The sequence below is a fragment of the Labeo rohita genome, chromosome 2 (genome assembly GCF_022985175.1).
Source record: "Labeo rohita strain BAU-BD-2019 chromosome 2, IGBB_LRoh.1.0, whole genome shotgun sequence".
NCBI lineage: Eukaryota > Metazoa > Chordata > Actinopteri > Cypriniformes > Cyprinidae > Labeo > Labeo rohita.
In genome coordinates this window covers 684,044-711,631 of record NC_066870.1, presented here as the reverse complement: position 1 = coordinate 711,631, position 27,588 = coordinate 684,044, and the positions used below count along the sequence as shown (strand labels likewise).

Sequence of the window (27,588 nt, the reverse complement as noted above, 5' to 3'; positions counted from 1 at the left end):
ACAAAACATGATTTTTATGTCTGTATGTATTTATTTTCAGAAAGTAAGATGTAGTATCTCAAGTAAATTTGTCTTGGTAAGAATGTTTAGATATTTATACTGGACAACAAGACAAAAATAAAGAGTAAGATTTTTTTTTTTTTTTTTTTTGCATTGCGATCTGAAAAACAGTTTGAGACATTGTTGAGATATTCAAGAGACTTCTTTTCTGTACGGATGAAAATTTGTTATTAATTGATTAATGAATTTATTTATTTTCAAAAAAAGGTCATATTTATATAAAAAATAGAATTTTTTTTTTTTTTTTAAGTTTATTAATACTTTTTGTTTCATTTTAGGTAAAATCTGTGAAATTTCCATTTTTATATTTTGTTATATTTAATTTTAGTATTTTTTGGTTTGATTTAATTAAAATCTGTAAAATTTCTAAGGTGTTATTTTTGTACTTTTTGTTTCCTTTCAGTTGAACTCAACTTCTCAAGTTCTTTTTTTTATTTATTATTTATTTATTTCTGAATATATTTAATTGTATTAGTATGTTTTGTTTTCTTGGAGTTGATGTCAGTTTTAATGTGTTGCTGAAGTGATGGGAGTTTTTATTGTTCCTTATTGAATGTGTTCTGATCCCAGTGTATTGATGGTTCAGTGCGTTATTGTTTGTCTTGAATATCTCATTCAGTTGATCAGTTCTGTCAGCGTGTGTGTGAAGGCATCTGCTGGTATTGTTGCTGTCCCTTCCCCCATCCCTCGTGTGTGTGTGTGTGTGTGTGTGAGGGGAGGGAGGCTGCATGGGAACAGCCAGAGAATGGAGGTGGAGGGGGAGACGAGACGAGAGGAGAGGAGAGGAGAGGAGAGCAGGGGGAGGATCCAGCGCTGCGGCCGTCTTTCTTTTCACTAACTCTGGAGTTGAGTTTAGAAGAGCCTGAAATGACTAATGAGAAAGCAATGAGCTGTGAGCAGCAGTGATCCTGGACTAAAGTCTGAATCTCCGGCACAGACGGACTCTTTCCTCCAGTCTGCAGCAGATTTACAGCTAAACTATGACGAGGTGAAGAGAGTTTCCCTCTCGTCTCACGCTTACAAGAGCAGCTACTCTCCACCCAGACAAGGTAAGCTCAGCTCTCTCTCTCTCTGTGTTCTTTATGAATCAGTTTTCATACTGCATTCAGTGTTTCTGTGGATTCAGATGACAGCTGTATTTAGTGCCTCAGATCTGTGACTTTTTCACCACATTTTTTACACTGTGTGTGTGTGTGTGTGATTGCACTAATTGAATCAGACAGTTCTGCGTGTGAATGAGCTGCGTGTTGATTTTCACGCCATAGGAGCCGTTTTCACTTTTCTGCCGTGGGGCGGCTCACAGCTTTCTCTTTCAAAGCTTGATGAGGTTCTCAGTTACGTCTCATTGAGTATCAAAGGGTTTGTCCCCTAAAAAGTCGGTCCAGTGAGAGTTGAGAGTTAAAGAACGTTGAGATCTCAAGACGTTGTTGACTCTCTTTGGAAACTCTGTAGGGGGCAAGCTACTTTTTCTCAGGAGAAACATCTGAGACATTAGCAAAAGTCTCTCGTTGAATCTCAAGAAATAATCGAGGCGTTGTTGATGTGTGGCTGAAGAGAGAGTCGTCTGCTGTCCTCAGGGTTGGGCATTTAATGACAAGTGCTGTGTGAAGATTTACTCCAGGAATGTTCAGTGTGTCTCCACCCATCACACACACACACACACACACACAGTCCTGCATTTCCTCTTTCATCTTTACTGCCATCAGAGCCACTTTCATTGACGATCTATTGATTATGTGCTGATCCTCTGTTAGTCTGTCAGACTGCACTTTCTCATCTGATCAGGCCGAACGGCAGCTCTGTCGAGTCTTTGTGTTACAGTAATAAATCACAGTCACTTAAATGAGGAACACATGTAATCCATTACAGCGGGAAAGAGAGGGAACGTTTCAGACAAAGGACAGACAGATGAAATGTAGCGGATGTGTGATGGAGAGCGTCTGATGCGGAGATCGAGGGGTTAAAGAGCTCTTGACCACGTGAAGAGAAGCAGTCGTTTAGAGCAGATCCAGAAACCAACAGGAACCTGCGGATGGTTTCCGCTCGCGGTCTGGACCTCATCGCTGCTATTTCTGACAGGATTCTGATGCTGGATATACGGCATGAACACCACATTACACTTTATTTCCATAGTCCACTCTAGACATCCTACTGACTATGAGTAACTTTGCAACTACATGTCAACTAACTGTCACTAGACTATAAGCAGACTAGTAGGTTAGGGTTAGTGGAATAAGCTGACATGTACTTTTGCAAAGTTACTTATAGTCAATAGAATGTCCATCACAATAAACGCAGACAGTCTACTACCACTTTCATGACTGCTAGTCCACATGAGGTTCACAAGTGATGTTTACCAAAAAATAAAGTGTTACTGAAACAAACCCTGGCGGTTCAAAGCCAGATTGTGATGTTTACAGTCAGTTCTGTGAGACTCGTATTCCAGCATGAGCACCTGCATGTCTCCTCATCTCATCCCACTTCACCTCACAATGTGGCCTGAAGATCAAGACGTTCTCATCCGTCTTCCAGGAAGTTGACTACAGGAGCACAGGAATATTAATATTTACACAAATGTAGAGAGTGATCTGAACTGGTTGTCCACTTCGTTGAGGAACAGAGTAATGTTGTAGAAGAGTAGCGCAAACACGGCTTCGACTCCTTCAGTGCACACTAATGTTAAAAAATACGAAAGATTTCTTTCAAATAAATGCTGGTCTTTTGAACTTTTTGTTCATCTGTGAATTCTGAAAAATAAAATGCATGATGGTTTCCACAAAAATATTGTGCAGCACAACTGTTTTCAACATTGCTAATAATCAGAAATGTTTGTTGAGCAGCAAATCAGCATTTTAGGATGACTTCTGAAGACTGGAGTAATGATGCTGAAAATTCAGCTTTGATCACAGCAATCAATTACATTTGAACAGATATTCACATAGAAGACCGCTGTAATGATATTTCACAATTTTTTACTTTATTTATGATCAAATAAATGCAGCCTTGGCGAGCAGAACAAACTTCTTTCAGAAACACTGAAAAATCTGACCAACCCCTGAACGATTGTGAACAAAAGTGTCTGTGAGACGCAGTGTTTGGGCTGTGTTGTGTGTGTTCAGGTGGGTCACCTGTTTTCTCAGGTGTGGATTCAGATTTGCTGTCAGTCAACGCGTCTGAAGCAGGTTGTTGTGTGCGATCTGACCATCTGCTGCTCTTCTCTCATGTGACAGTGAGTGTTGTGTTTCTCATGAATATAGATCACGACTGATACGCAGAGGTGTTTGTAGAGACAAACTCGCTTCACATTGTTCTCTTTTCTACTTCATTTGAAGCCAAAAACAATTTCACTAAACTCGTTTTAAGATGGTTTGATGGAGGTTTGGACACGTGTTCACTGAAGTTCAGTGATTGGGACACACGTCCGCTCTGAACGTGTTGTGTGGGTTTGTTGCTGCTCTTGTGTGTCTGATGTAGCTGAAGGCTACAGAAACCCGAGCGCGGCAGTGCTCGCGGAGCTTGTTTTTACAGGCCCGGATCTCAGCACACGCGCTCTCTCTCGCTCCTCATGCCTGCGGGAGCTCAATCTCTTCCTCGGGCCGACACACCTTGATCCCAGGCATGTGCGGCCCACGGCGGGCCTGCGGAGACACGTCTGGAGGAGCCGCCGCGTCACACGAGAAACCGCGCCGAAGATCCGGCTACCGCTCCTGTTTGACCTCAATGAAACGACACGTTCAGAGTAGATGAATGAATCAAACACAGTCCTTCAGCATCAGTTACAGCCTCCATGAGCACATTCAGCTCATGATGACTCAATCAGGTCCTGTGGTCCCTCTGTTCTCCTGCTTCAGAACATGAAGCTGCCAAACAGACGGATCTTGGTATTTCAGATTAAATAGTCTCAGGTTTCTCAGGTGTGTCTCCAGTAACTCCAGCTCTTTCTCAGAAGAGGTTGCAGCTTTCTCATGCTTGAGCTTCAGATCAGCGCTGAAGACGTCTGTCTGCTCTGGCTGTCAGCCTCGTTGTGAAGTATTGTTTTGGTTTGACATATTTACGCTTCCTAGTGATGTTAAACCTTTATCAGTTTTCTTTAACAATGTTGTCCAAGTTCTTCAAGCTCACTGGTCTTTATATCAGCATGTTATTATAGTTTGTGAGACTTCATAATATCAGCGTTAATAATACACTCAAGCATTTACCAGTGTTGGGGGTAACACAAAACAAGTAACGCAAGTTACGTAATCCAATTACTTTTTTCAAGTACCTAGTAAAGTAACACATTACTACTAGTTACTTTTTCAAATGACTTTGTTTTCCCATGTATTGACTGAGTTTTCTTGTTGCCATGTTGAGAGAAATCAGGAGTAAGTGCAGCGGTGTTGTGTGTGCTGCTGTAAACATGATGTTACTGTAGTTCTAGACTAGATTAATTCATCACACAAAAACAGTTTCAGTATGTCTCAAAATAAATAAAAATAGTCAAATGCAAACTCAGAATATGATGCTAATCAGCAATAATTAAATATGTTAAATAGCACAAATATCCTTTTTAAAAGTATTTGCTGCTGAGCTTTGTTGATGCAATTCAACCAAACTAATATGTAAAAATTAACATTTGTGCTTCATTTTTTTCATAGCTAATGAGCGTTGAACTTTTTCTCCAGTGTTGTATTGTGTAGACGTAAATGTACCTTTCCTTCAGCCTGAGGCTTATTCATTTCACTTTTGGTGTTGAAAGGGCTTTTACGTTCACCAAAAATAGAAGTTTTTTTATATTAAAAACAAACAGTCAAACCCTGCCCAGATTTTACAAGTAACACAAAAGTGTAATGTAATGTAAGTGTAATGTAACGCACTTCCTATAAAAAGTAACTACATAAAGTAATTTGTTTTTTTTAGGGAGTAACACAATATTGTAATGCATTACTTTTAAAAGTAACTTTCCTCAACACTGGCATTTACACACATGTAATCTAAAGTGAGCACAGATTATGTGATTTGTACATTTTGTCTTTTGTTGTTTTTAATGATCTGACCTACAGTGTATTGATAATGTTATTGGTATTATTATATGTAAATATATAATACATAGAAAAGGGTATTTGAGTTAGTAAATCTCATTTAGTTCTCATTTAATTATATGTTGCAAAAGCAAAGTGCTTATTTTATTTCAAGGCCCAGTTGATGGTCTGTTGTTGTGACATTCCAATGACCTTTTGACCAGTTTTAGGGAAAACCTATACAGAACACTCAGATATACTGCATACACTTTAATACACAAGTTTATATCATGTCTCCCCTTCAGAAGAACTGTGAAGACTTGTGAAAGACAGACAGTGATTTTGAAAGTGACTGGAGCACATGTTATATCGGTGTATCACGCTGGTTTAGGTCTGTTGTATTGGTCCGGCTGAAGCTCGTCTGATGAGGGCCGATGGCGGGGTCCGTGGGTCCGTGTTGTGTTAAGCGGCAGAATCTGAGATGGTCAACAGATAAAGCTCAGCGGATGAAGCCGCTCCAGATCCACAGGAAGTCCAGAGATCTGACCGGATAATAACAGATGGACAGAAGTGTTATGATGACAAGAATATAACTGACAAAAGTTCGAAGAGAAGGAGACTTTCTACAGGTTTCCTATTAGTAATAGCAACTCATCTGATGATTTCGAAGGGTTAAAAGATTCACGAAATGAAGCAGTTCTTTCGAGTCTGTTCTTCTCTATCTAAAGGCGTGAAATTGTTTGTGATTCAATCTGATTCATTCAGACAGTTCACTCACGCGGTGAATCGTTTGCAGCGGTTTCTCACACCGAACTTTATAAACAGGAAACACAAAGATCTCTGGATGAGGTAATATTTACCCATCAGTCCTTGTACAAAACAAAACGCGCAAGTGTCTCGCGTCATTTGTCAGCGATGAAGCGACTCTGTGTCGAAGGTAAACACATATTTCACTAAAACACGCATTAAAATGCTCTTTGGTTTTGTACATGCGTGCTGATGTGTGACTACAGGAATAATTGTGAATTTATTGAAGTACCATATTATACCGTGGTAGCACAGCAGGCTACTTTTCAGGTGATTATAAGAAACTTAAATAAATAAACATTAAAAAGACTAGCTTAACATACTTATTACGGAATAATAATAGACGTTAAAAGAATATACTTAAGGCGAATGGAATGTTTTCAGACACTTAATTGCATGTTATTTACAATTACATCAACATGTATCTTTATATGTCATTTCATAATCTTTTAAAATATGGTTAAAGCACTGCTGAATGTATTTATGGTCAATTAAAATATATTTTTGTCATTTCTCATCAAACTTGTATGTCATGTATTTAAATATGAGTTATCAGTCAAAAGTTTTTTTTCTTCCAAGCCTGGATTTATTTGATCCAAAGTACAGCAATTACAGTAATATTTTGAAATATTTTTACTATTTAAAATAACTGTTTTCTATTTGAATATATTCTAAAAATGTAATTTATTCCTGTGATTACTCGTCACATGATCCTTCAGAAATTATTCTAATATTCTGATTTGCTGCTGAAAAAAAATAAATATATATATATATTATCATTATTATGTTTAAAACAGCTTTTTCAGGTTTCTTTGATGAATATAAATTTCAGAAGAACAGCATTTATCTGAAATAGAAATCTTTTGTAACATTATATATAATGTCTTCATCATCACTTTTGATCAATTTAAAACATCATTGCTAAATAAAAGTATTAATTTATATAATCCAAGCTTTTGAATGGTATATGTATAATATTACAAAAGCTTTTTATTTCAGATAAATGCTGATCTTTGGATCTTTCTATTCATCAAAAAATCCTGAAAAAAATGACTCAGCTGCATTAAATATTGATGATAATAATAATAATAATAATAAATGTTTCCTGAGCAGCAAGTAAGCATATCAGAATGATTTCTGAAGGACTGAAGACTGGAGTAATGATGCAGGGATTGTAGGTGGGGGGAGTGAATTAGCAGCGCTGTCTCCATCCTCAATACCACGACTGATCTGAGACCCTTGAACAAGGCACCAAAGCCCCAACTGCTCCCTGCGCCCCACAGCATTGTCTGCCCACTGCTCCGGGTGTGTGTTCACAGTGTGTGTGTGTGTTTGTTCACTGATCAATGCAGAACACAAAGTCTGAGTATGGGTCACCATATTTGGCCACAAGTCACCACCTTTTCTTTCCTTTCCTTCTTTAAAGCATGGCTAAAGATTAATTTTAAAGTAATATTACAATTAATATGATATTATCTGCAAGTACAGTTTTTTAAATATATACCTTTGAGGACACTGTTGTAGTTCAAGTACACTACAAGTGAACATTCAGTACAATTAAGTTCCCTTCTTTTTCACAAAGGTATCGATGCAGTTCCACTAAAGCCTTGTTCAGTGGCAAAGCGACATGATCCTGTTCATTTTCACTGATGAGCTGATGAGCTTCACCATGTAGGCGTCTTCAGTGACACAACAATGTTGAGAAAAATGTAACATTATGCAAATGGAGAATGTGAATGGAGAATACGTGTGATCTGTCTTCTGTCAGTGTGCTGCAGACAAGTGTTCTCTAGAGCTTTCTTGTGCTATTCTTATGAAGTTCAGGTGTGATCTGAAGGTGCATCTTCTGTCTGCAGATGGAGGAGGGATATGAACTCGACCTCACCTATGTGACGGAGCGCATTATCGCGGTGTCCTTCCCTCAAGACTGCTTCGAGGAGACGTACCTGCGCAACCTGAGAGACGTCACGCGCATGCTCAAGTCCAAACACGCAGACAACTATCTGGTGAGGATACTGGAGAAACGCTCCCTGATTGAGTTCTGTCATTACATCACACATCACGGGCTTCCGGTGTAGAATATCATGCTGTTTAACTCGTCATCATTGGTTTTCCAGGTGATCAACCTGTCAGAGAGAAAGCAGGAGCTCACTAAGATGAACCCTAAGGTAGTGTGGAGGATCTGCTTCATGCAATATGATGTCAAATGTAAATGTGTATTTAAAGTGAATTGATGTGTGGGTCTCCTCAGACTCTGGACACGGGATGGCCGGACTTCCACGCTCCTCCTCTGGATAAGATCTGCACCATCTGTAAGGCCGTAGAGGACTGGCTGAACGCCGACCCGCTGCACGTGGTGGTCATTCACTGCAGGGTGAGACGCAGCCGAACCCGCCTTCATCTGATACACGGCTTATTACCAACGACGTGTTCGGTCAGGAGTGAGCTGCGTCACAACGAGAGCGTGTGATGTGTGTCAGTAATGCACGTTCTCTCTCTGATTCACTAGGGTGGGAAGGGCAGGATCGGAGTGGTCATCTCCTCCTTCGTTCATTTCACAGACGTCTCTGCCAGGTACCTACGCTCTTCACACGCTCCTGCAGATCTACACTCTCAGTCATTAGCACAGGAGCACTTATTAATCGATCACTTATAAACGTGTGATTCCTCAGTTTAGACGACTGTATCTGCAGGATCTTTTCTCTTCACTAACGTCATGCTGGTGTTGTGCTGATGTTCCTATCAGAGGAACCACAGGTGTAGAGAATTTAGATTGTTACCATTTGTTTTAGTGTATCAGCTTGTTCGGCTCACTACAACAAGCACACAGTTACGTAGCACCGACTGTCTTCATTTTCATCACTTGTTTTAGCATTTGAAACCCAACAAATGTGTTGTTACACTAGCTGTTGTAATGCTGTGGATGGACGGGTGTGCTGATGTGAACGATGTGTTCGTGTCTTCCTGACAGTGCAGATCAGGCTTTAGATCGATTCGCCATGAGGAAGTTCTATGATGACAAGGTTTCTGCTTTGATGACGCCGTCGCAGAAAAGGTGATTCACTTCTGACCCCTGAAACACACGTCCTGCAGCTCCACACGCTCTTCTGTGATGATCCGATCGATGTCAAACTCTTGCTTTGCCAGTTCCACTTACATTATCAGTATTTATTTGCTAAAAATATGAATTTGCTGCAGATGCTGATGTTTATATGATGAAATTTTGATGCTGTCAATTCTTCAAAACAGTAGAGCAGAAACTGACATAAAATGATGTGAATATCAGCGCTCACTCTGTATCTCCAATAGTATGTGTTAGTAAGATGAGACTGAAATGATCCAAACATGTAATGCAATGCAATCCAACAATGATTGAGAGATGAACAAATAAACGTTCCTCTAAAGATGTGAGATGTTTTGGAGGCTTGTGAAGATCATTCCTCCACTGAGGAACAGTGAAAGTAAAATCAAGTAAAGCCAAGCTGTTTCAGTCCATTAAGTGTTCATCTGGAAACACGACTACAGTTATTCTGACATTTGCTTGATAAAAATCAGTGAAGATTTGACAGCAAAAAACATGTGAAGCCCCAGCTGAAGCTGGACATTTGTACATTTATACTAAAAACTCCAAATTCAGTAGGACGGAATTATGACAGAGAACCTCGCAAACAAGCACACGTGATTATTCAGTGTGAGATGAAGCTTTGCTGTTCGTTCAGGTACGTGTGGATCCTCAACAGTCTGCTGAGCGGCTCCATCAAGATGAACACGTCTCCTCTGTTCCTCCACTGCATCATCATTCATGGCGTCCCTAACTTTGACGCTGCGGGAGGTCAGTGATCAAAAGTCAAAGGATGTATTGAACTTGTGGCTAAATCTGTGACTGTTGCTAGATCTTACTTCAGTAAAAGCCTCAAATCAACTCTTAAAGCGTCAAATACAGATAGAACTGGAGCAGTTCAGAAAATATCCTGTTCTTACTCGTGTACGATGATGTTTTTCAGCGTGTCAGCCGTATCTGAAGGTGTATCAGGGGATGCAGGTGGTGTACGTCTCAGGAGTCTAGTGAGTTCTGAATATCCTCATCACTGCACGGCTAATGCTGGTTTGATTTAATGACACTATTATAGTTTTTTTTTTACAGTTTTTGTAAATATTTTGAAGTAAATTTTTGTTTTAATCTTTTAGTTAGTTTTGCCAATTTTTTTATTGCATGTTTTTGTTCATTTTATTTGTTTTTAATTATGCCTATATATATTTTGTCTGTTTTTTGTTTTAGTTTATTTAGATATTTATAGTTTAGATATAGTTTAGATATTTTAGTTTATTTTTAGATATTTTAGTACTTAATTGTTTCAAGTAATTAACGTTTTTCATGTGTTAGCTTTAGTAAATGATAATAACCCTGGTTTGACTGAAGTTTCTGAACATATTTTGCAGTCACATTGGAGCCGCTCACAGAGACAGGATCTGTATCGCGCTCGAACCGGCGCAGCTGCTGAAGGGAGATATTATGGTACAGACAAACTCTGAATAAACACCTAACCGTCAATAACAAATGTATAACTGCACCTGCTGAAAGAATTCATGCACTTTGTCATCATTTAGTCTGAACAATAACCTGAAACAGACTGAAAACCGTTCATCAAAGCAGAATATTCTAGAATGTAAAATCAGAGTATGAACAGACAGACGGACAGGTGGATCAAACACATTTGTTAATAAATGCTTTCGACGCCTGATAAAATACAGGAGGATCTTTGGACGTTTAGTGATTTGGTGATTCTGCATCTCTTTGTCTCAGTGAAGAATACTGTGTTTTTCTCACCATTGTATGTGAATATTGTCTCTCGTGTCTGCAGGTGAAATGCTTTCATAAGAGCAGCCAGTCTGAGCGAGACGTTATATTCAGAGTTCAGTTTCACACGGGTGCCGTTCAGGCCTACAGCCTCGTGTTTCAGAAAGACGACATGGAGCAGGCTAACAAAGGTCAGCGATGAGCCGTCGACCACTACACGCACGATCACCCGTTCACAAGTACCGAGTTTAGTGAACGAGTCTTCTTTGTATGTTTCTTACAGACAGCGTCTGTTGTGTTGATATTCTGATGTTTCTATTTCAGATAGCAGATTTCCAGATTATGGGAAAGTGGAGTTGGTGTTCTCTGACGGCCCAGAAAGAATTTCAGGTGGGTTTTTCTGTGTTGTTGTCAGATAATGCTGAAGTTTCTCCACGCTTCATGTCCTGTTTGGCAGCGCTGTCCACACATGAGGCATAGCGGTGGTGTAGCTGTTATCCATCAGTGTGTTGTTCACTCAGGTTCAGAGCGCTGGCAGAACGGTCCAGATGTGACAGTCGACTACATGAGCACAGATTCACTCTCGAAGTGGGACTCGTACCAGAACATCTGCGCTGCAGAAGGTAGGAAGATGTGAATGCTTATTTGTAAAAGGAAGAACATGTGCTTGAGATTATATGATGCTTGAGCAGCTCTGGATACACAGACACACTCACATCACCTCGAAGATACTCCAGAGATTGTTCGTTTATTAGTAATGTATATTATGGTCATATCGTATATTACACGGTTACCCAAAAATTAATTAAGTCCAGCAGCTTAATTCGGTTTAAAAATAGGAGTTGTACTTGGGATATTGTACATATCCTGTTTTATATGCACACAACAGTAAATTCTGGCTTAGAGTTCAGTGCTAATATAAACATATAACAATATGAAAGATTTTACAGTCATTCTTTCTGCAGGTTTGCACTACTGTGGTGTTTGAGTGAGTCACTGAATCATTTATCAACTGATTCATTCAAAAACACTGATTTATTGAGAAACAAAACAAGCAAAAAAGTTTTAATCAGAGAGTCGCTGAATTATTCACTCAACCACATTAGTATTATATTTTAAAATGAGTTTAAATCATCTGTCTAACAGAGGCTCATTCATATCTTTTTAAGTAGCGACTGCAGTTTGCGAGTCCATAGCATAAAAAGTAGAGTGTTTGGTGTCTTCCTTTGTGTTGCCTTTGATATTTGAATATAATGAACATCCTTGTCTCTTCATCTGTTATGTAAAAACAATATCATACGAGCAAGAGTGCAGTATAAAAACTTTAGGTTACCTGTTGACAAGAAACCGCCAAAAGTTTGGCATCTTGATTAAAACCCAAACATTCTTTTTCCTCCATCTTTCAAAAGTACCTCCTGTGTTTACCATTGCTTTACCTTGTTGTCTGTCTCTGTATTTTTACTTGCACTTCTGTAACAGAATCTGGGATTTTTTCCTATGTAACAGGTCAGTCATGGTCGCATAACATAAACACCCTCTGGCACAGCCTGTTACCGTAGCCACGCCCCAAACTCAGCCTGCAGTCTTAGTCACGCCCCAAACTCTGTCTGTTACAGTAGCCACACCTCTAACTCAGCCTGATACAGTAACCAGCAATACGATATATGCTGATTCCTTAAAACATGCTGTGATATGATTATGATTTGATTAGATTCAGGGATTTTTATTACATTTTAGTAAATGAACTCACAAATGCAAGCAAAATCTAACATTTAATTGAACTTTCTGAAAACTACAAATCCTGTATCCCAGTTGGGACACCCACAACAAAAATACACTTTAGGAAAATAAATAATAATAATAATAATAATAATAATTATTATTATTATTATTATTATTGTTGTTGTTGTTATTGTTATTATTATTATTTAATTATTTATTTATTTGGAAAATAGGTCACATGTGAATGTAAGTTAGACTGGATCAAAATTGCAGTTGTTGAAAAAAAAAAACATGAAGATACATTGCATCAGTGTGTAAGTTACATTTTATTATTACATTCAGAAATATATAAATAAATGGATTTGTTTTTTCACATCCCATCAGACCGTATCAATGTATTTTCACACCCCTACTATAGAACCCTTTTTGGTTCTTGTAAAGCTTAAGTAACCTTCCTTCAGTTTTGTGATATATCACATATTGTGTGTGTGTGTGTGTGTGTGTGTGTGTGCTGCCTGAGCTCGTCTTAAATGATTTGTTGTTTTGCATAGTTGGCCAACATTCAGTCTGTGTCTTTTTCTGTACTGTGGCTTTGCTATTTTACACACACACACACACACACAGACACACACACACACTCTAAAAACAACCCCGTGAGTCCATGCATCTTTTTCTGACTGTGGTGAGGCTGATGGCAGGACATCATATGCGCTGCAGAATTCACACCCTTCTCAAACTCACAAACACAAGAATAGTCTGGCCAAAATCACAGGTCCCCCACAGCTGTTTTGCATAAAACATATTCATGAAAACAAGTTCCAGCACCTTTAATGAAGAGGGTTTGATCAAGCACAAACAGACGCCTCACTCTGAGGAGCATTCCTGCGGCAGACTCCAGGCCCTGTTTTCACATGCAAATGCTGAAGTGACTCAAAGCTCACGCAAATTCAACATCTCTGTCCTATCACTGTCCTGAGCTCTGCGTCTGTCTGTATGCCAGTCCACGGGTTACAGGAAACCGTCAGATAATAGTAGTATAGTGCTGTCTGTGTGGGCAAAGTTTGCAGAAATAACAATACTTTCACAGTAACGATGATACCATAAATAAATAGTTTAAATTTAGTGGTGTTTTCTCAGGCGAGTGCAAGTGATTTGAACAAATCTAGACCTAGTATGAAACTGCAGTGTGAAGCTCGACCCCAGGACAGAGTGTGATGGAGCTTTACAAAATGATCAGAAAACAGCTGAAAAAAATCCCACAGATGCACAATAAAGGGGGAACGAGAGCCACATCCACAGACCAGATGATCAGTAAGGAACTGAATCACACCCTCAGACAGGAAGAAAACACCTAGAAACCATCCAGTTTCTTAGCAACCACATTGGCCACAATAACTGAGCATCGTAGTTGGACAAGAATGTAAATATGACTTCGTCATTTGGGCTGCTATCGGAGTACAGCCAAGATGAGCATGATCTGAAATGAAGCTCTTTGACAAAGTTCAGTCCTGCTCATTTGATCAGTGCTGTTGGTGTGGGTTTGTCAGTGCGGTGTTGGTTTAGCTGATCTGTGGTCAGTCTTGTTGACTCACACAGTTGTGATGCTGAGGCTTTGGCAGGAAGACGTCTGGAATTGTAATTATAATGTTTTGTTTATGCTGGCTAATTCTGGCTGCTTTTGATGACAAAACACAAGACAAACACCATCTGCCTCTCTCCAAGCACAACTGGAAAACAGAAAATGAACTTATATTTGTACAAACTTCGGATGAAATGGTTCCAATCTGGCGCAACACACTAACACAGTGTCACGGTCGTGTAAGGAAGGTGCAATACTAAGGCAAAATACAATGACAAGTCTTTAATATAATCCACAATAGGTAAATCCAGACATGAAGGGCAGGAAAACACACACCAACATAACACTGAGATCAGACAACAGACACTGAACAGGACAGGAACAGGAAGGACCAAATATGGGCAACAGAGGGAGAAACCAACTCAAACAGTCCAATGGGGTGTGACATTACTCCCCCCTCCCAGAAGGCGCAACCTTGCGCCATAGAAAAAAAAAGAAGCAATGGACACAGGAAGTCTGTATAGGAGGAGGCTTCAGCGGAGGACGGACACCCGGAAGGAGGACGATGAACAGAGTCCAGGGCGGATCAGACAGAGGGAGGAGCCAAGGAAGACACAGAAGGGACCCGGAGCAGGAGGAGCTAGGTGAGACCCAGGCTGCAGCCATGATAGGAGCCCACGGCGGAGCCGACGGAGGGAGGAGCCATGGTGGAGGAAGGGCTGACAACTGCAGGGGGGGCGACCGATGGAGATGGAGCAGGTAGTGATGGAGCCCGAGGCGGAGACAGAGAGCCGATGATCCTGGGCGACACCGAGGGCCAAGGCAGAACCCAAGGCTCTGGCAACTGAGGCGGAGATCTGGAGGTCCGTGGCGGAGCTGGAGCGACAGAGGACTGAGGTGGAGGTGGAGCTGGAGGGAGGGAGGAGCCCAACGGAGCCGGTGGGACGGAGCGACGAGGCGCAGCCGGAGGAGTGGAGTCCTGACGTGATGGCGGGACGACGACTGACCAAGGCGGAGCTGGAGGGACGAGGGAGCCCGGTGGGGCTGGTGGACGACGGTGGAGACGAGGGAGCTGGGAGCCAGGGTGGAGCCGCTGGGTCGGAGGGCCGAGGCGGACCAATGGGGTGTGACACACAGACTGAACGTGCTGAGATTAATTGGTTTCTACACTGAGCAGCTTTAAAGAAATATTCTGGGTTCGATATAAATGTGTCTCTATCGACTGTATCTTACTGCACTCTCACAAATAAAGCTTCCAAAAGGTTTTTTGTGTTGATTCCACAGAAGAACTGTTACAATTTAAAGAAACCTGCATTTGAAGTAATGATTAAGACACCTTATAAATAACAAACACTTTTTACAAAAGCATTCACAGAGGTGCTTTAATAAGATCAAGAGTTTCACATTCCTGCTTTTAAACTCAAAGTTATCGATCTTGCTTACTTCAGCTGTCAGTGACTCTGAACTGGACTTGTTTTAGACTGATGGACATGTCAAGTGTATTTTCTGTGTTAATGAACGTTAGAGCTGGACTCGCACTGAAGCCGGGCCGTTCCTGTAGCTCTGAGCATCTGTTTCTGTGTATTCTGCAGTGAAAGAGTGGTTGTAGGATGTGAGCATCTGGTAATTGAAGGCCTGAATGACGTGTTTAGTTGTGGAAGAGGTTTTGCTTTTATCTTCAGATTGAAGAGCTCTTTGCTTTGTCATTTCGTGTCCCACACTTTTGCCCTGGTTCTTCTCATCTTCACAGGACTGGCGTCATTTCACAGTCCCTTCGTGTGACATTTCTGGTTCTTTTAAATGTTTTTTAGAAAATAACTTTCTTTTGTAAAATAACAATTAAGACAGTTATCACACAATGTAAAATATAATGTTAAATTTAAAAAAGAACAAAATTATTTATGCAGAATATAATCATATGTCAACCATGTTTCACCATATGTGGCATGTTAACTTCCAGTTAACTAGTATTTTTGCAGCATTTTTATGTAAAAATTACACTGTAAAAACTGTTTTTACAGTGTATAATCAAGACTTGAAAGGAACTTGTCATACAAGAATTGTCCACTGAAAAACACTGCTGCTCAACCATTAATCTGAATATAAGGGAGTGTGTTTCCCTCCCTGCTTTGAGAACAATCCTGAAAATAAGTGATATCATTAGTAATTAAACATCATAATTTTGGGGAAATGAGTAATACGTTGTTACAAACAACATGCAATTTATGACACAATTTATATAACCTAATAATGTAGACAAGGCAACAATATTTATTGTATCAAGGCAACAGTATTTAGTGTTTTTGCTGCTCCCTTCAGAGGAGAGTCGTGGTGTCAGATAACTGTTCCTCAGCCCCGCCCCCTAGTCACATGCTCCACCCCCTGTGTTTACATTCCAATCTCCATATATGGAAGAATAGCCCCACCCCTGAGTCTCAATGCACTAACTCAACAAGAGCAGATGAACAGCATTACTGGGGCACAAACACACACCTGTGAGGAAAAAAACACACCAATCACTGCTTCACTGCATGCAGATGTGAGCGTGTATGGGTGGAGAAGAGAGGTGTAATGGATAAAGTGTTGTGAAAAGTTGTGAATGCCTGTAGACTGGATCATTTGCAGTAAGTGAATCAGTCTTCATCATCTTTCTGCTGTTTGCTGCTAGTAAACACTCAATAGTCATCAAGCTGTTTGCTCTTCACTCAACACATCAGTAACTCATGCGGCTGAAGCTGTTGACCAGTGTTTAATGTAGGGTTACTGTAGGTTTTCATCAGGCACATAGTGGTTAGACTTTCTCATAATTACAGAGTGCATTGGTGCCATCCACTTTTTTAGCACTGCCGGTTCTGCAAGTAGTTTTTCCACTCATTTTACCAAAGGGATTTTAAAAAAAGTCTTTTGTTATAATAGTTATAAGACAGGAACCAAACCAACAGGCCACAAGGACAACAGCATCATGCCTAAACAGTTATTTTAAAAAATAAGCATAGATACAACGTGTGTGACCGTGAGAAACTTTACTGCAGATCACTGGAGAAAGGTCAAAGGTCTCGTCATCACAGAAGCTGAACAAACGCTTTCTGGCGGAAATGTACATTAATATGTTAAACATGTTATTAGTAAATGCTGTTACGCTTTAATTCAGCATTTTATTTCATGCACATTGAATGCACTTTTCATTTGGTGGATGACAGTGAACAGCAACAACAATCCTTTCGCTGTTTTCAGTGTTGTGTTTGTGATCAGTAAGTCATGTTCGTCTCCTCTCTCTCCAGCGGCTCCTCTCCAGCCTCCCGCTCCCACACTGGAGCGCTGTTCGGTGAGGAGGAACGGCAGCAGGAGCGCCACTCTCTCCAGAGCGCAGCAGAGCACCTCCTCCAGCCCCGACCACACGCTATCGGCCAGCACCGACTCGGGCCTCTCCAGCGCCTCGCTGCGCAACGACTGCTGGCCCAAAACCCCGCAGCCCAGCCAGCAGGAGCGCGTGGAGCTCAAGCGGCTGCTCAGCGGCTTCGGCCTGGACGAGATGAGCCGAGGCTGCGCCGTGCCGGAGCCGCCCGTGAGCCCCGCGCCGGTCCTTGTGAACGGACGCTCGCGGCCAAAGGAGCGCGAGACCGACATCCTGGACGATGAAGTGTTGACCTCACGGCACGACCTGCACAGCGTGGACAGTCTGGGCACGCTCTCCTCGTCCTATCACAAGAGCAGCCAGAACTCGCTGCTGTCCGACGGCTTCGGCAGTCCCGGCCGCACAGACGAGCATCAGACGCACGCGGCGGCCGTGGACGAGTACGAGCGCAGAGCCGGGTTCGTTCAGAGGAGCGCGTCGCTGCCCGTCGGCGCTCCGGCGCTCGGCGTGAGTCCCAGGCACGCGTTCCAGCACGCCGGATACTCCACGCAGACGTGGGTCCATCAGCAGCAGCTGGTCGCCGCTCAGCAGTACTCGTACCTGCCAGAGGAGGACGCCGTCGAGGAGCGCTTCCACAACAACATACAGGAGCTGCTGCCTAAAGCCACCGGTGAGCAGAATGAACACACGGATTAGACTTTATCAAATTATATTTAATAAATCAATAGTTTAGCCAAAAATAAAAATGTGGTGAAAATGTTCTCACTTTCAGGTCATCCAAGATTAGGATGAGTTTGTGTCTTCATCAGATTTGTAGAAATGTGTCATTCCATCACTGTCTCACCAATGGATCCTCTGCAGTGAATGGGTGCCGTCAGAATGAGAGTCCAAACAGCTGATAAAAACATCACAATAATCCACAAGTAATCCACACCACTCCAGTCCATCAGTTAACGTCTTGAGAAGACAAAAGAAAATCCATATTAATGCTTTCTCCAGTAAAAAAAGTTTTCTGGTCTGAATCAGGAGAGAAGTCTGCACAGATCAAGCACCGTTTACAAGCCAAAACAGCTCTAAACAAATATGTGGCTGGATTACTTGTGGATTATTTTGATGTTTTTATCAGATTTTTGGATTCTCATTTCAAGAAAGATGTTCTATCCCTTTAATATATTTAATTTAATTTAATTATACTTAATTTTCCCAAACACAAAAACAATTGTATGCCGTAAAAAGATACATCAGATTAATTATAAAGACCATACTTGATAGATTTTCTTTAATCAGAAGCAAAAATGTTAATTCATGCAGGTTAATAAAGTCTCTCTTTTTTTTCTTTTTTGGCTTTTTGCAACTTAATTTCACAACAAACATAATCTAAATTGACTATTATAATTTCAGCAGTGAGTAACACTAGCGTTCTGCACATGAACACTCTGATGTCAAGACAAAATACTATTTAAACAAACTGTTTCTTTTCATTTTTCTGTGAGGAAAGTTATTTGCGTTTATTCAGACTGAACCAAACACATTTAAACTGCAAACTGATTTTCCATTAGATCAGTATAAAAGAGCACTTTAATGAATGAGTGGTGGTTTCTGTCGTTTCAGTGCAGAACATCTGTCCGTCGAGTCCCGCAGTCTCTCAGAGACAAGACGTGGACAAGAAACACGACGAGGAGTTCAGCTCTCTGACGCTGGACATCGATAACTCCATCCACCAGCTCAACCAGCTCATCCTGGACCTGGATCCCACATTCGTGCCCATTCCCACCAAACCCAGCTCAATCAGCAGAGCCGGCGGAGCGGACAGTAACGGAAACACGCAGACGGACGGCGGCAGAGACACGACCCGTCAGATGGGTGAGACCAGCTTACGTGAGTACTCATAAAATACTGACGCTTTTCTGCTGCATCTGTAGTTTTGGTAGCGTAATAATCCTAAAACCTGAGAAATCACCTGAGAAAAGTGTTAATTCACGCAAGCATGTTTATTATATCATCATGTAGTCATCCTCACGTTACTCAAACCTGTATAACTGTAAAAGAAAATCTGTTAACACTTTATTTTGTGCCCTTGTTTCACGTTACATGTACAGTACTTACTATTATAATAACAATTAATTATGTGTAATTACATGCAAGTAACCCTAAGATAAACCCTAACCCTAACCATATATTAAGTATATGTAGTTAATTAATTTTACTCAGTACTGAAATGTATAATTACACTGTAACAAGGAAAAAAAAAGTGTAATCAGGAATTTAGTAATTCTTTGTTACAGTGTAATTATGCATTTAAGTACTGAGTAATAACTGCATGTATTTATACATGTATATATTTTTAAGGTTAGGATTAACTAGTTGCTTAGTATCATGCATATATTACTAGCATATTGGCTGTTTATTAGTACTTATAATTAAAGGTCGACCGATATTGGATTTTACCGATACTGAATGCACATATTTGTGGCTTATTCTGCATGAGCATATGTTAGATCCCTATTTTAGAATTACATTACTAACTATTAATAAGCAGCGGATTAGCAGTTTACTGAGGCAAACGTCATAGTTAATAGTTAGTTAATAGTTAGAGTTGGTTCCCAAACTAAAGTGTGACCACTGTTTTTTGTGGGTTCATCAGCTCCAGTGATCTCAAAACTTTTAGCAGCTCAGATGTTTATTCAGTGAATTAGAGTATGTGGAGATAAGTACAGAATAATGCATACTGGTCTTCTCTGGAGGGTTAGGTTAGCTTGAGAAATGGAGTTATGACTCCATTAAATAAGCTATGACTTATTAGTCTGTGACACACTCACACACACACACACACACTCATGTCTTCATTTGTGATCTGAGCCAGAGCAATCAATCCATGAGTGTTCAGTCTGATCTGATCTGCTGTTTCATGAGCAAACACACTTTGTTATGATGATTGTTCTTGTTATTCACTGATGGTTTATGATCATGATTATAGTACAGTCAGTGCTGGGGTAATGCATTACAAGTTACTTATCAGATTACTTTTATTCAAGTAACTAGTAAAGCGGCACGTTACTTTTAAACTTACAACAAAATATCTGAGTTGCTTTTTCAAATAATTAATGGCATCTCTTTTGTCCATGTGTTGACTGACAGATCTCCTCTTCCCGTGTTCAGAGAAATCAGGAGTTTGCAGCCTGAGGATTATTCGTTTCACTTTTGGTGTGAAAGGGCCTTTACAGTAGCCAAAAATATAACTTTTGACAAAAGTAATGCAAAAGTAACATAATACATTACTTTCCATAAAAAAGTAACACAATTAATTATTTTTTATGAAGTAAGGCAATGTTGTAATGCAGTACTTTTAAAAGTAACTTTCCCCAACATGGGTATGAGTCTAGGACTGGTTCAGGATGCAGGACTGTCAGTGGTTCAGCGATGTGAGGAGCTCCGTGTGCTGCGATCTGAGTGTGTGTTCATGTGTCATCAGAGAACAGATTCATTATGAGCCCAAAGACGAGTGACGTGACGGAGCTGAGTGGAGCACGAGGACAGACGGCCTGGACACTGAACCTGAACACGGCAGACACACACACACTGACCACTGCTGCACCGCACACACAGGTGACACATACATGTTTGTTTGTCCATTATCAGGTTAATGTAATCAGTTAACTTAACCCTACCCCTAAACTTACCCATCACACAAACACCTGCAGGACACTAGATTCACATCAACAACATCTTTTGGCTGATTTATAAGCCTTTTGAACTAGTGAGGGAACTAATAGCTTTGTTATTCCTGTGTTGGGTGTTGTTAATGTTCTCCATTAACCATGTGTGTGTGTGTGTGTGTGTGTGTGCAGCATGTGTTCATATCAGACGGTGTGCAGTACTCGTCTCTCAGCTCACTGGACACTGGCAGTGACGTGATGCCCTCAACACCAGCCTTCCCCATCACACCACCCACTCCATACGGTAACACACACACACATTAGGGCACTAGTTGAGTCCTTCCTTGTAGAGCAGCTCATTAATTGTTAGTATTTAGGTTCAGTTCAATATTTCAGCCATAAATCAGGAGTATCATCAGTATGCAGGTTTAAATGATATAAAGATCATCAGTATCTACACACATCCACACTTCACCTGCTGTATCTGTCAGTGATTGATCTGTGTGTGTGTGTGTGTGTGTGTGTGTGTGTCTCCAGTGAAGAGCATGATGGGTTTTTCACCATACAGACAGACTCCGTCTCCTTCATTTGGATCCTGTAGAGCTGAACACGGTAAATCACACCATTTATTTACTTCTGATCTGTGTGAAGGGAACTGAAAGACATCACTGTGCTGATTTTGTCTTAAGATTCTAATAATGCCCCTCTTTTTTATCAAAGAATCGTAATAATAGGTAATCTAGCTATGCTAAAAAAATATTTCTAGCTCCTTACAATGATTATCCAGTGAGTCAATTTGATCAGTTTAGTTTGTTCAATTCAGAATGCTTTATTAGCATGGCAGAATTAATGTCTTAGTTCTTCCTCACTAGTTTGCTGGATTTTCTGGTTCATTTACTCTGTTTTTACACTGGTAAGTGACAAATATAGTGTGTGTTTATTCGTTTTTGTGTATGGAATCACCACGTGTGCTCATTATCCACGCTTTAGCTGAGTTAAAGGGTGTGAAAGTGTGAAGTGTGTCATCAAATGTAACTCCAGACGTTACAAATAAGCACATCCCATCTGTCAGATTAGCTCCGCCTCTAAACTCACCTGATTGGCTGAGCTGATCGTGATGGACGAGTCACACAGTGTTTCACTGCATGTGCAGCTGTGATTGCAGTGACGAACACCTCATATTCAGTGTTGTCCTGTGAATGTGAGCAGATGTGAAAGTGTCGTGTTCATGTTGTTCTTTCAGAAATAAGAGAGAATGCAGGATTTATGGGAGCTTCAGACGAGGGTTTCCAGCATCACAGGCCGTACATCACTGGAGTCACGGCCTTCTCTGACCGGTACAGCTGCATTCATTCATTCATTCATTCATTCATAAAGCGACACAGAGCAGTGTTTTGGTATCTGCTCTCAGTCCAGACTGGTTGTATTTATTGCCATGCTTTGATATAATACTTTGGAATATTATATACTTTAAAATTAAATGTTACCATGTTGCATCTGTAAGTTATCATTTTAGTGAAATAAACCTTTTATCACTATAAATAAAACTAAAAAGGTCCTACTAGCCTCCTTCAAATCAAGGTAGATCAAGGTAGAAGACCAAAAAATTGTCTCTTTAGGCACTTTCACGTTTATTTCAACAGCACAATACAGATTCAGAGTTTCAGAGCAGCTTCACAATCATAAACAGGGAACAGCTGATGATGACAGTAGTGTGTGTTGTTGTTGATGCAGGTCTGCAGACTGCTTGAGCTTCGCCCCGTCCTCCGTCCCGTCTCTGCCCGCTCCGAACGCCCACAGCTCTCCTCTCAGCGGCCCGAGAGCCCGAGTCCTCCAGCAGACGTTTGAGGAGAAGTTCGGCCTCGGCCCGGCGCTGGAGGGACTGGAGTATCAGCAGAACGTCCTGCTGGCGTCGGACGGCGAGCACTCGCAGGGTTCGGCGTCTCCCAGCGGTTTCTCCAGTCCTCACAGCGGCAGTTCGCTCAGCATCCCGTTCCCCAGCGTCCTGCCGGAGCTGCAGACCCGGGCGACCGCCGGCGGATCAGACGGGCTCTCCAGCAAACAGCTGACGGTCAAATTCGTCCAGGACACCTCCAAATACTGGTACAAGCCCGATATCGCACGGGACCAAGGTACGGATCCGATCGCGTGACGGCTGACGGGACGACAGAGATGTCTGACGCTCATCTGACCTCTTCTCTGTTCTCACGCAGCTATCGCGGTGCTGAAGGACAAAGAGCCCGGCTCGTTCGTCGTGCGGGACAGTCACTCGTTCAGAGGCGCGTATGGACTGGCCATGAAAGTGGCCACACCGCCGCCGTCAGCACTGCAGAGCAGGAGAGGTGAGAAAGGACTTCACTCACACGTGTGTGTGTTTACATACGTGATCAGCGCTGACACACAGCAAACTTATGAAACCCGTATTTCCATATGATACTACCGTCACTGCATGAAGTGCTGTATGTGACCCTGGACCACAAAACCAGTCATAAGAGTCCACTGGAAATCTGAAAGCTGAATAAATAAGCTTTCCATTAATTTATGGTTTGTTAGGATAGGACAATATTTGGCCGAGATACAACTATTTGAATATCTAAAATCAAAATACTGAGAAAATCACCTTTAAAGTTGTCTACATGAAGTTTTTAGCAATGCATATTACTAATCAAAAATAGTGTTTTAATATATTTACAGTAGGAAATTTGCAAATTATCTTCATGGAAGATCTTTACTTAATATCCTAATGATTTTTGGCATATTGCTATGAATATATCTGTGATACTTATGACTGGTTTTGTGCTCCAGGGTCACCTATATCAGATAAACACAGTCACACACCAGCCTCCCTTCTGGAAAAGAAATATGCTTTAGCCTACTTTAAAAAAAGAAAACTTATCATAGATAACAACAGAATAATATACTTAAAGAGAATATAATATATATATATATATATATATATATATATAGTTTATATTAAATGCAGTTACATGAACTTTGTTGACCCACTTAAGCAGGACTTCTGTACATCTTTATATGTATTTTCATCATTACTTTTATTGTCTATGAAATATGGTTTAAGTACTACTGAATGTGCTGACAAGTGTTCATTATAAACTAAAATGTACTTTCATGTCATTTCTATTCAAACTTTTATGCCATTTCTAATGATAATTTTAATAATAATAATAAAGTTCCAGGTTAGTTCATTTAAAATATTAACTTTAAATGTTGTAAAATTATGATCAAGTACTTTATATGTGATTTAGTCTGTTAGTCACCATCACATCAAAATAAGTGCAATTCTTTAAAAACATTAATAGTTTATTAAAACAATGATTTAAAATTTAAACTTAATTTTACATTATTTGCATTTTTTAAAGTGTTTTTAAGTATGTTAAGAAACCGTCATGAAAGTGTCTGTCTTTAAGTCCCTTAAGTGACATATGTTATATGTCTTTAAGTAGAGTTTTGAAGTACACTAGGAGTGCACATTTGTTACGGTTAAGAACACTTGTTTTTGTTCAGTAGTGTAGTGCTGATGGAGCCGTGAGCGTCAGCTGTAATGACACACTGCAGATATGTGCTGCTTCACAAGCGCTTTAGTGAGTGTGAAATCAGAGCTCACTCTTATTGTGTCTCCTGTAATTCCTCGAGAAGAAAGTGAGGCAGTGTCTGAAACCTGAGATCAGAGTGGATTTCAGATCATTGTTATAGACGCTATTGTTGATGTGTGTGTGTGTGTGTGTGTGTTGTCAGGAGCGGATCTGTCCAGTGAGCTGGTGCGGCACTTCCTGATCGAGTGTTCGCCGCGGGGCGTCCGGCTCAAAGGATGCCCTAGCGAACCCTACTTCGGTAAGTCCAGCAGACCTGTGACTGATTCATCCTGCTGTGTGATTCTCTCACTCACACTGAAGTGTGTGTGTGTGTGTGTGTGTTGCAGGCAGTCTGAGCGCTCTGGTCTGTCAGCACTCCATCACTCCTCTGGCTCTTCCCTGTAAACTCATCATTCCTGACAGAGGTATTCATCTCTTACTGTTCATGACAACCGTTTGTGTAAATAAATGCAGCTTTGGTGAGCAGGAGAGACATTTTTCAAACACATTTACAAATCTGAAGACAAACAGAGATCCTGGAGAGACTGGTGCGGGGTCTGATGGTGTGGCTGTTGTTTCTCCTCAGATCCTCTAGAGGACGCCGTCAGCGCGTCGTCGCAGTCCATCACCAACTCTGCAGCTGAACTCCTCAAACAAGGAGCAGGTGCGTCCAAAACCATATGCAGTAATGATAACTCAGCCATGATCACTCAGTGATTGACCTCATAATCTCGTGTTTTCCAGCCTGTAACGTGTGGTTTCTGGGTTCGGTGGAGATGGAGTCTCTGACGGGGTATCAGGCGGTGCAGAAGGCCACCACTGAGATCCTGAGCGCCGACTCGCTCCCGTCCTCCACCGTAGTGCACTTCAAAGTGTCCTCGCAGGGAATCACGCTCACCGACAACCAGAGAAAGTAACGCAGCCCTCAAACATTCATGCATCTGACAGACACATGTGATCGAACTCCACTAACACACACTCTCTGTCTCTCTAGACTGTTCTTCAGGAGACACTACGCCGTCAGCACCGTCATATTCTGTGCTCTCGACCCACAGGACAGGAAGTGAGTCCTTTCTGCTCAATCATCTGCTTCATATCATTGACAGTCAGCTCATATTTCTGTAATTCTCGTGTTTCTTATTCACTGTTTCTCTGTTCATTCGCAGATGGAAACGAGAAGGCTGCTCTTCAGCAAAGTGAGTCATTTGGTTTTAATGTGATTGTGAACTACAGTTCAGTTCCCTGATGTTACAGGACTTTATTTAACTGGTTAGTCAGAGAGAGAGTTAACTCTGCTGCTGCTGCTCGCATGCTGCTTTTTTATTTCAGTGAAATGAATGTACTATATTTTAGTTTGATAATGGTTTTTATTTAATATTATGTATTTTAAGGAGGTTTTATGGTCTGTGCATCGCCTCTTTTTGAGCATAGACCTAAAAAATGAAATTTCCATCTTAAACTAGTCTTTGAAGCACAGACTTTGATTTAATCTCTTTTTAAAGAAGATGCTTGGCCAATTATTGCAGCAGTCAAAAAAAAGTAATGTAAATTTGTTATGAAAAAGGCTCAAAAATGCATTGAAAATTTTTCAAGAATATAATTTTTAAAACTTTTTAAAATGTTTATGTTTTACTCTGAAACTGTTAGAAAATCAAACACGTTGTATTCCAAATCTGAGGTTGATATCAGCAAAAAATAAGCTTTCAGTAAGAATTAGTTTGGGTGCAGTACCAAATTCACCCCCATTTTTGACCAATGCAGCCATTTTTTTAACACCATTTAACTTTTTTCAATCATATCCATATATATATATTTTTTTTTGTTTTGTTTTGTTTTGTTTTGCTTTGTATTTACTCAGCAAGTGCCAAAATCTTTACTAGTTTGTACCATTTTGATAATGGTAAAAAAAAAGTCAGATTTATTTGGTCAGAAGTGACTGAAGAGCAGTAGAGGGTTAAATCAGGCCTTTGCTAAACTACTTTCTTCCGCGACAGGATCTTCGGGTTTGTGGCGAGGAAAGCGGGCAGCAGTATGGAGAACGTGTGTCACGTGTTTGCGGAGCACGACCCCGAGCAGCCCGCCAGCGCCATCGTCAACTTCGTCTCCAAAGTCATGATCGGCTCTCAGAGGATGTGATGAACGAGGAGTCCTTCTGAAAAGCAGCATGTACAGTGTTTGTATATTTGTGTATTGTAAGTGTAAGTATGGTTTACACAGGCTCGAATAGAATCGCTCTCATTGGATATAAATCTCAACATATGTGTGTTTATGAACAGTAACGCTTTCTTAAATTATTTCTAGTATTTTATGTGTAATGTATCCCACTACTGATGACATAAAACCAAAAAAATCTTTATAATGTCAGTGCATTTTAGTTATCTATATATTTAGTATTTTTAATTTTTTTACTTGCAAATTTCTATTACATATGCCAAGTCGTTTTCTACAGAAAAAACTTCATATATATATATATATATATATATATAAAAGGTTACGCATGTGAAATAGTGTCAGATGTGTTTAGTGGTGTTTGTCGTCAGTGCTGATGTTCAGAATCTCGAGTGCAGATGAATGAATATTTCTGATCTCTGACTCCAGTCTGACAGCTCTGATGCTTTTGTGTATCTTTTTGTATGTCATGATGCTGTTTTCATACGTCATGTAGATTCAGTCGTGTGTTGTACAGGAGTCTCTGCATCAATTGTGTTTAGAGAATTGGTTTAATGATTATGTTGTTCTGTGGACTGATGGACTCTCTAAACTCATCTGAACAGATCTGATTTGTCATTATACATCAGCAGAGCACAAATCTACTGACTACATTCACACAGATAACTGCTGAGGATTATTTATTCTTTTCAGAAGCTGAAATGAACCACACACACGCTCTAAATATTGATCAGAAAATAGAAATATTCTTGTATTTTTTTAGTTTTTGGTACCGAATGTCTGTTCATGTACGTCATCTGCTTCCATCGGTGGCAGAATCTGAGAAATAAAGAGTGCAGGCAGAAATGA

General features: G+C 40.6%; 1 protein-coding gene across 2 annotated transcripts; it reads left to right on the top strand.

Annotated features, from left to right (window-relative positions):
* The first annotated feature begins 834 nt into the window (after positions 1–834).
* On the top strand, positions 835–27,588 carry LOC127173101 (tensin-3). 2 transcript variants are annotated; one of them, XM_051122746.1, is made up of 27 exons: positions 835–1,109; positions 7,724–7,873; positions 7,985–8,035; positions 8,119–8,241; positions 8,377–8,441; positions 8,839–8,922; positions 9,587–9,699; positions 9,872–9,932; positions 10,308–10,383; positions 10,730–10,856; positions 10,990–11,055; positions 11,187–11,288; positions 17,248–17,991; positions 18,933–19,199; positions 20,794–20,927; positions 21,170–21,281; positions 21,515–21,589; positions 22,221–22,314; positions 22,712–23,109; positions 23,191–23,319; positions 24,734–24,829; positions 24,918–24,995; positions 25,157–25,234; positions 25,315–25,483; positions 25,565–25,633; positions 25,737–25,766; positions 26,565–27,588. In XM_051122746.1, exons 2-27 carry the CDS (start codon positions 7,724–7,726, stop codon positions 26,704–26,706), a joined length of 3,633 nt encoding a protein of 1,210 aa, XP_050978703.1. In that variant the 5' UTR covers positions 835–1,109; the 3' UTR covers positions 26,707–27,588. The 2 variants fall into 2 exon arrangements, with proteins under 2 accessions (XP_050978703.1, XP_050978712.1); XM_051122755.1 differs by lacking the exons at positions 835–1,109; positions 7,724–7,873; positions 7,985–8,035 and having other exon boundaries at positions 8,211–8,241; positions 8,844–8,922.

Excerpts from the sequence above, each read along its gene's own strand:
- LOC127173101 (XM_051122746.1), top strand. The coding sequence starts at position 7,724 with ATGGAGGAGGGATATGAACTCGACCTCACCTATGTGACGGAGCGCATT. Across the intron at positions 9,933-10,307 it reads GTGTACGTCTCAGGAGTCTA|TCACATTGGAGCCGCTCACA; the intron begins GTGAGTTCTGAA and ends CATATTTTGCAG. Across the intron at positions 24,996-25,156 it reads ACTCATCATTCCTGACAGAG|ATCCTCTAGAGGACGCCGTC; the intron begins GTATTCATCTCT and ends GTTTCTCCTCAG.